Consider the following 9,734-nt stretch of genomic DNA (forward strand, 5'->3'; position numbering starts at 1 on the left):
CTATTTAAGGGAATCTTACAGCAAGTTCTTTCGCAAAGCAAATTATTTTTCCCAGTACACTTTTTAAAAAATTAATCTATTTGAATATAATGAGCTTTATCAAAGCAAGGTAAACCTATATAAGACTGAGCAGATAAAAACTGATTGCTAGATAAAAATTCAGAATAAGACTGTTTGCCCTCTTGAAATAGATGAGAAATTTGATTTATTCAACATTAGATGGGGACGATATCTTTGCATAGTGAGGGGACACAGGCCTGGATGCCATAACCTTGGAACTAGTTAGGACTGGCAGGAGATAGTTGCCATGGAAACCTGCTCTATGACGGCCCTACTTCTTTGCAGTTGAAACTAAGTCCATTTTGGTCGTAAACATTAAGAGAAAGGATTCTTCTTGAGCCAAGCAGCACCATACAATGCTTTGAATCTTTAGTGGAGAGAAAATTTTTGGTTTAGTCATTCCACTGAAAGAGCTAGACATCAGAGAGTGCTCAGAGGAGTGTATTCTTTGCTCTTCCTTTGTTTCCATTAGTTTTAGGGTCCACAAGGCTACCTCATCCAGGCTGTGCTGTGGAGCCACCGTCATAGGCATTAGGGTACTGACCAGCTCTCCTACCTTTAGGAAATGCTGCACGTGTCCACGGTTAAGTCCTTCTCTGTTTCCCATTTAAATCTCAGGCCTTACCTGCAGAGGAAATGGAGCACCCCTGTTGCCATCTTCTCATTAAAAATGCTTCTTTTTTTTTTTTTTTGGAAGATTAGCCCTGAGCTAACATCTGCTGCCCATCCTCCTCTACTTTATATGTGGGACGCCTGCCACAGCATGGCTTTTGCCAAGCAGTGCCATGTCCACACCTGGGATCCGAACCAGCAAACCCCTGGCCGTTGAGAAGTGGAACGTGTGCACTTAACCACTGCGTCACCGAGCCAGCCTCTAAAAATGCTTCTTTATGAGCCGGCCCGTGGCCAAGTGGTTAAGTTCTCGGACTCTGCTTCTGCGGCCCAGGGTTTTGCCAGTTCAGATCCTGGGCGCGAACGGGGCACCACTCATCAAGCCATGCTGAGGCGGCGTCCCACATAGCACAACCAGAGGCACTCACAACTAGAATATACAACTATGTACTGGGGGCTTTGGGGAGAAGAAGAAAAAAAAAGAAGAAGAAGAAGATTGTCAACAGATGTTAGCGCAGGTGCCAATCTTTAAAAAACAAATGCTTCTTTAAGTGGAAACAGCTTGTGTTTTTATGAACTGTAACTGTAAATTAAGGTGACGTCATCATTTTCCAGTTAGGTTTCACATTTAGAACCGTATTATGAGAAATTTCAACAGACCGTCTCTCCTATGTCCATGTATATTTACTTCCCTATTTAGAATTCTGAATGTTGGCACTTCTTGCTTATCATATCATGAAGAAATACATTTTTGCTTTTCCGAGTCTCTTAATAATAATGTGAGACGTAAGCATCATACCTAATTATATATTCCTTATGTTTTACTGACAGATTGGATAAAGAAACACTTTCTACTTAGTTTTAGAATAGTCTGACAAAAATTCTATGAAAATTTGGCAATATATCAAAATAGCATTAATCAACGATTTACTTTACACCAGTGTCCTCAACTTGGGGTTATGTTGCACCCCCTCCCACCCTCAGGGGACATTTGTCAATGTCTGGAGACATTTTTGGTTATCACAACTTGGTGTGTGCTTGTGCTCCCTACTGTCATCTAGTGAGTGGGCCCCCCACAACAAAGAATTATCTAGCCACAAATGTCAATAGTGCTGAGGTTGAAAAATCCTGTTTTATGCTAAACCCGTGGATTCTGAATGCTTATAGTTAGAGACAAGACATGCACACTTGAAAAGTTAAGTAATGTTACATCATAAAACAGCAAAATATTATAGGACTTTAAAGATGATCTTGTGTAACTTCTCATCTGATTCTCGAATCCAGTAACTGAATTCCGCCTACCTATTTTCTGGGCTCTCAGCAGGAACACAAGGCTTTAGGATACATATATTGAGTACTATTTTTGCCTTTAAGTTGTGATTATGATTTTTAAACAAAAGAGGATTTTTTTATCCTTTAAAAATTCAATATAGTTTCCTGAAATTAATAATTCATATAAATATATCTTTATGTCCCATTTGGATTACATTTACAGTGTTTCTTAATAGAGCATGTATGTATATGCATAATACATTTTAGATGTAATGAAAAAATCTTCATTTGTAAACTTTTTCTTTTTCAAAAACATCTGGATTAAAAGTTACTTAGTATTACATGTTAAATATAAATACAAAACATAATATAAAAGATTTAGATATTTCCTGGGTGAAATTATAGTATTAAAATGAATTATCACATAGCAAATATTTAAGAAATGAAAAAATACAGACTTTTCTTCCATAAAAAAGAAAACTTCTTTTGAAACCCAGAATCCTGAAATGTTGAAGACCTATGAGTCTGCTAAAAAGAGATTACTGTATTAAAATAGTCCTGTTTTAATGCTGGGGGTTTTTTCCTCTTATGGCCCCCCAAAAGGAATTCGGTCAACTGTCTTTATTCACAGTAATCGTGTCCGATTAAGTCCGTAAATGCTGATGTATCCAGTACTGAAACATTGCTTTCAGGGGAAAACCAGGATTAGGTTCCTGTGAGCCTCTGCTCATAACATTTTTGTGATCTGATCAATACACTCCCTTGTTTGATGTTTGTTTCTGTTTAAAGACGCCTTATTTAATTTTGAACTCATGCCAACAGCACTATAACTCGTGCTTGAACGAAGCTTACATAACATGTGTATTTTCTCTGGAAGACACGTCACAGCCTTGTTGTGCTCTGGAATCCTAGACAGGACTTCAGCCCTATGCTTGCGGGCCATTTTGAATAGCGACATCACCAACAAAAAGCACAAAAATGCAAAGAATGTGGCACTAAATAGACCAAGAAAAGGACATTTGTTGACAGTATGAGAGCTGAAACAAGAAGGTGGAGGGTAGCCTTGTCCGATGCCAGCTGTAACATGCATCTTGGAGGCTCAAGTGTTTTTACCACTCTGTGCATGTCAGTGAATGACCACGAACATGCTGAGAGTGCTGATTCGGGGGGTTGCAAGTAAATTTTAGCGATTAGGCAAATAAGCAAATACAGAATCCAAAGATAGCAAAGATCGACCATATTTAGAAAATACACTTATAGAAATTCAAGTGAATTAGGTGCAAGTTATGGGAGATGTTAACGGCCATGAGTAGTCATAGATAGGAACATTAGCGTTGTCCTGTCTTACTCATTCCTGACCCTTATGCCTCCTTTTAGCCCAACGACCAAGACACTACTTCTGGAAGCGTATGCTTTCAAATTGACCATTATAAAGGGCTCTCTCTTTGGGGACAGGGTAAGGGGGTCAGTCTGATGCTTAGTGAAGTAAGGTGATTGGTCAAAGATCACAGGGCTGGTTATTGATAGATGTAGGACAAAATACACTCAAGTCCTGTTCTTCAACCCCATTTTGACCTCATACTTCCAGCTTCTTACACTGCTGCACTGTAGAGAAAGAGACCCAGGCTTTGTGTGCTGCTGACAACAAGGAAAACCTCATTGGAAACAACACAGAGTGCCTGCTGAATGAGCGTCCTTTGATAGCTTTCTCTATATATAGTAATCTCATTTAGACATTTACTGTCTCTCTGCGGCAGGTAAACTACAGAGATTTATCTGCCTGAAACCACTACTAACAGCTGGATTACGGTGAGGGTTACAGGAGCTGTTCCCCCTGCTCTCTTCCCCCACTGCCCATATCTGAGCAGTAATGTCCAGACTTCCCTTGGGGTTGACTTCCTGCCTGACACATGTATGTGGTAGGCCTGAGGGTGGAAAAATAATCTGATGTTTTCTCTTGACACAGTACTGTGATTATACTTCCCTAGGAGCTAACAGACTAGCACTTTCTACATGTGGTTTGATGAAAACTATGCCTAATAACGAATTGAAGACCAGAAAAAGGCAGTTCTGCTTGAATCTCAGGTTAATTTTGCAGGGGTTGGAAGTAAAATGATGACCTATAAGTTGATTTTTTTAAAAAAATACACAACCATTTTATATTATATTCATATTTTAAAAATTCTAAGCAATCATTTGGACCTGTGCTTGGCTGGCTTATCTTTGCATTATCTAAACAGAAAAACAACCTTTAACATTTTTCTCCACTTCTATTGGCTTTATTAATTGTATTAACCCTGATTAGTGGTGTTCATCTTTCGGTGCTTTAGAAGCACCAATCACTCATTAAAACAATGAGTTATTTCATAGAATCCTATTAGAGAACACTTACCTAACCTCATGCTCCTTTGCAAATTTTACTTATTCACAATGGTCATCCTTCTGGTTAATAAAATTTACAAGATTTTGGAACTGGAAGAGACCTTACAGATTGTGGGCATCTTATTGTAGATGAAGAAACTGAAAATCCATAGAAGTTAAATAATTGCCCTGGATCTGTTGTCCAATAAGTACATGAGCCGAAGCTAAGAATGATGTCTCCCCTAAAGTCAGGTCTGGGGCTGTTTCTACCACCTGCCCTACCCTGTAGGAAATAAGGTTTTCCTACATGTCAAAATGGCATCATTGTTATATGGAAAATAGTAGTGTATAAATATGTCGGTTTATGTATGTGCATACACATTGAGACCTAGTTTCTTCTTTTCCAGTCATCCACCATTTTTCTACAAAACAAAGAAGAATCAGAGCAATAAAAGAAATGGCCAGGGTCTTAGTTCCTGGAGGCCAGCTGATGATTTATGTCTGGGCTATGGAACAAAAGAACAGGCGCTTTGAGAAGCAAGATGTGCTTGTTCCCTGGAACAGGGCTTTATGCTCCCAGCTCTTCTCAGAATCCAGCCAGCCTGGGAGAAAGAAGCAGTGTGGACATCCGGAAAGAAGCCATCCCTGTCGTCCTCCTTGCTCTGCGTGTAGCTGTTCTGGTTGTTTTAAAGAGCAATGTGATTCAAGACGGTCCCACAGCATGGACTATGAACCAGTGACGGCTGGAACCTGTTGTGCAAAGGTTTCTAGGGAAGGAGAGGAAGAAAATGGATTCTATAACACGTTAGGAAAATCTTTTCGTTCCTGGTTTTTCTCCAGATCTTTGGATGAATCAACTCTGAGGAAGCAAATTGAAAGAGTGAGACCCTTGAAAAGCACAGAAGGATGGAGCAACAGCGCTGTGTCGGTCCAGCCTTCCAGGCGCTCTAGCTTAGACTTACATCACCAAGAGCCATTTTCAACAACAGAGCAAAATTTAGATGAAGAAGTGTTTGTGGAAAGTTCTCAGAAACGTTCGGAAGGGCTGAAAGCACCAGCCGCCAGGAAACACCTAAATGGAGACCATCACGGTGAAATGAGGAGAAACGGAGAGGGGAATTTTCCGGAGAGCACCAATACAAATGAGAATTGGGCGCGTGCAGGTAACTTAGAAGAAGGTAACCCTTCTGCTAGGAAGATATTGAGAAGGATTTCTGCAGTCGGTTCCACAGATTCCAACCCAGATGACGCAATTTCTGTCGAAGAACAGCCCGACGTTTTGGATTCCAGAGCCTTTATGCGTTACTACCACGTGTTTCGAGAAGGTGAGCTCTATGCCCTGCTGAAGGAGAATGTGTCAGAGCTCCACATTCTGAGCTCTGGGAACGACCATGGCAACTGGTGTATCATTGCAGAGAAAAAGGAAAATTGTGATTGACCGGAACATTTTAGACAACTCTTCTAAAAGGTGAACCACGTTCTTTTCACCAGGTTTGGTATAGTTACCCGAATTTGCATCCAATTTTATTATTTCTTAATCCATTTATGCTTTGGTCTGTAGAGACTATGAATTGATCATCTTTTTAATGTTTGGGTACACACAGACCATGGCATCTAAAGCAATTGCCAAAGGGTATTTGTGGTTAAATGTCAATATAAGAGACCTGAAGAAGCAATATAAAACGAACTTGAATATAGTTTGGATTTTTTTCCCCTGAAAGGTGAAATTATTATAAAAATAGATGTAGATTGTTTTTCAGTATTATACATTGATTTTAAAAGATTCTGATTTTAAGTATTCCTTCTAAAAACAGAATTTTTATACAGTAAAGGGGCAATTTCTGCTTCTTGGGTTATAATTTAGATCTGTGTGCAAGAATGACAGGTAAGCCTGTTTCATTGCATAGATGTAAATTGAACCATATGATACATTATTTTGTTGCCAAGGCCTTGCTGTTACTTAAAAGCTGCAGAAGGTGAGAGACAGTGGAGAGAGACAAGAAATGTTACACAGACTTTTCTAAATGATAAGCAAACTTGCTTCAAGATAAGTAAATAATAAGGTTTCAGTGTTGCTCAGAAGGTTTTTAGAGGCACTGTTAGCATGTAGATGTGGGTTCTAGAAGTTACTGCAAGTACCCAGGTATTTTTCTGACCTTATTAGAAGCATAAATATCAGTTATGATAAGACCAAGATTGACTAATGGGGAGTTTTCCTCTAGAAGGATGCTTTTCTTATGAATTGAAGGGATATTTAGGAAATGAGAATCTGGCTGAAGCACTGTTTTATTTTGGGTCTGAGGACAAATAGATTGTTAAGGTGCAAGATATTTAGCCTTGGCAAAGGATTTGTTGTTGGATTTTTAAAAATAATATCCTGGGGGACCAGCCCGGTGGTGTAGTGGTTAAGTTCACACACTCCACTTCAGCAGCCCAGGGTTCGCAGGTTCGGATCCCAGGTGTGGACCTACACACCGCTCATCAAGCCATGCTGTGGCGGGGTCCCACCTACAAAACAGAGGAAGATTGGCACAGATGTTAGCTCAGTGACAGTCTTCCTCAAACAAAAAGAGGAAGGTTGGCAACAGATGTTAGCTCAGGATCAATCTTCCTCACCAAAAAAATAAAATAATATCTAGGCATTTATCTTATTGAAAGTGACCACATTTTATTAGTTATATTAGGGATTTAGGCAGAATCAAGTCCTATTCATTAAAGGTTGAACTTCTGCCACTTTATAGACAAACGAATAGATTCGGTGTTGTATGGTCACTATAGCTGTTTACATTTAGCCATGGGTCTGTTTGAATCCATGTCATGGATCTTGAGATGTAGACATAATTAGGACAGGACTAGAGAGCTTAGAAAAGCAGATATAAGTTGACCCAGGAACATGGCCTCAGATAGTTCCTTAATGAGGAGAGAACAGACATTTGACGAAAGCCTTTTTACTGCATGAACCATTATAGTCCTAGATGAAAATCCAATTCTTATTTTATTTTCCACTAAAATAATAAAAGATTTCACTTGTTTTGGGTTCTTTTTCCCTTCAGTGATTGTGCTCCAACTTAAAATGATGTTATTTTCAAAGAAATCGGAAGGATTATTTTTAATGTTTATCTGAAAATTATTGATGTTTTTAATTCTCTTTTGGCTTCAAAATAAGATTGCCCATCACCTTTTTGGCTGATGAGGTTGTCTGGTGGCAATGAGACATACGATCTGTATTGTTTAGTGCAGTTTGCATTAGAGGGACAATGAAAACAGACATGGCAGTGGAATAGAAATTAAAAATTAATTCAGTGTCTTCCATTTCTTAAATTAGAACATCAAACCAGGAGTATAAGTGGTTTCATTGGTGGAAATAAAAGATTCTCAGAGTCGGAGAAGTTCTTACAATTAAAGCTCGTTGGCCTTTTATTATGACTGGATTTTTCCTCTCCTTGAAGCCTGTTGTCACATGTATATTTAGTCCCAGCCTTGCTGCTGGAAATCTATTTGAAGTCATCTCTTTCTGGTGGTGGCCGGCCACTTACATGGAACTCAGTTTATTAGACTGTGCCAGAAAAGCTTTGAGCTAACCCGTATGAGCGACCTCCAAGACACACACACACACAAACCCCACTTTGTATAAAATGATTCTCTAGAGTGCTTCGTGAGAGAGAAATATTTTCACATACTTTTGACAGAGCTATAAATAAAAAACCACTAATAATAGCAATCTGTTGCTCTTCATCTATTGAGCGCAAGAATTCTATGCAGCCAGACATTATTTTGTATGCAAATATTTAACTCCCTTGTTGATAATCTTTCTTGGGTATATTCATGTGAAAAGCACTCTTAAAGCGAACTTTAGATATGTATAATATCCTATATATATATATCTCCAATACATATATATAAGCCATTGAAGAGTCAAAACTAATGTAAATATCTTGATCATTTAAAACTCTTGTTCACCCTTAAGGTTGTCCTCAAAAGGAAATACAAGTCATAAGTGAGTTTAAATGTAAACAGGTTACTCGTGAGTGTGGTCTGCCTTAACTTGCTCGATGATAGACTTTACTGATCTATGGAAGGAATTGGAAAACTCAGCCTCCATTATTGATACTGGGTCACACCGTGTCTGTCCCATTCCTTCTTCTTTACTTGCTGGCGTTACTGCAGAGCCCACTCTCCGAAGTAGAGGGGGCATTTTGGGGATTGCTGGAAGGTCCTTCAAAACCTTCGCTGGCTTATTGATGCCTCGCTGGCCTATTTGGGGAATTCCAGATAAACAGTCAAATGATCTGGGGGAAAATGCAGTAACATAGAGAAAGGGTGCAATCAAAATGATATTATAGTGGGAACCATGCAAGTGGCCTATTTACATTATTATTCTTTAAATTGTCACCATAGCGATGAAATGACACCAGCATGTCCTAGTAACGAACAAACCATCTAACAAATCTTGCAGTATCACGTTGGTCCCTTCTCATCACACATCCCTAGGCAAGATGGTGTATAATTCTTGTTTGCCTTTGTATGTCCTTCCAAATTCTAGATATCAAGAATTCCTCTGTATTTTAACTGAGCATCAATTGAATGGGCCAAAACTGGAGGTAATCCAGAGAGAAAATAATCCAAATATAAATCAGCCAGGGACGTGAATGTAATTATATATTCATGGCCACAAAAAGAATAAGCACTGGTGGATTTTTTATTAATATAAATGGGTTTGGAGGAGGACAGAGGGTCTAACCGAATAGTTGTTGAAGTTGGTGGGGGAGAGTGTTCCTTAAAAATGAGCTGTGAGCACTGAGTTTGGGACAGAGGGGGAAATGGGGTCCAGCCACTGGCTGAGCAGCTCCAGTCTAGGAAGAACAAATTAGGGCAGGCCTGAGCTTTTCTCTCCTATTATCTAGGAAATTGGGAATAATAATAGTAAGAGAAGTTAACTTTTCTTAATATCTAACATTGATTATTTTATCTGTATTCCTCACTGTAGCCCTCTGAGATAAGTATACTTATTGTTCCCATTTTGCAGATGAGGAAAACTGAGGCAGAAAGAAATTAATTAAACTGCCAACGTCACACACGTAGTAAGTATCACACATCTAGAAAAGGGCAGGGCTGAGATTCAAACGCAGGCAGTTTTGTTCCCAGCCTGTGCTGTCATCCACAATACCATATACACCCCACCCAGTAACGGTGCTAGGCAGAGCCTAAGAGCCTTGCAAAGTATGATCGTCCCCTTTACAAATAAACTTTAGGAAGGTTAAGCAAAGATTTCACAGTCAGACAATAATTGGAGAGTAATCCCTTAGATATTTTCCCCATTATTTTATATTTACTTTTTTCATTTGTAAGTCTGTTTCAATTTGATTTTAATTAAAAGACGCTGTGGTCACAAAATGCTCTGTGATCACTTTTCTCCAACTTTTCAACTC

General features: G+C 39.1%; 1 protein-coding gene across 3 annotated transcripts in view; it reads left to right on the forward strand.

Annotated features, from left to right (window-relative positions):
- The window catches only part of TRMT9B (tRNA methyltransferase 9B (putative)), a 49,400-nt gene extending 42,671 nt beyond the window's left edge, over positions 1 to 6,729 (forward strand). For all 3 annotated transcript variants that reach the window (XM_046648628.1, XM_046648626.1, XM_046648625.1), the window contains one exon: positions 4,713 to 6,729. In XM_046648628.1, coding sequence (XP_046504584.1) covers positions 4,713 to 5,743 — 1,031 coding nt within the window. In that variant the 3' untranslated portion in view covers positions 5,744 to 6,729. The remainder of the gene's footprint in view (positions 1 to 4,712) is intronic.
- The last annotated feature ends 3,005 nt before the right edge of the window (positions 6,730 to 9,734 follow it).

The sequence above is a fragment of the Equus quagga genome, chromosome 22 (assembly GCF_021613505.1).
Source record: "Equus quagga isolate Etosha38 chromosome 22, UCLA_HA_Equagga_1.0, whole genome shotgun sequence".
NCBI classification, from domain to species: Eukaryota; Metazoa; Chordata; class Mammalia; order Perissodactyla; family Equidae; genus Equus; species Equus quagga.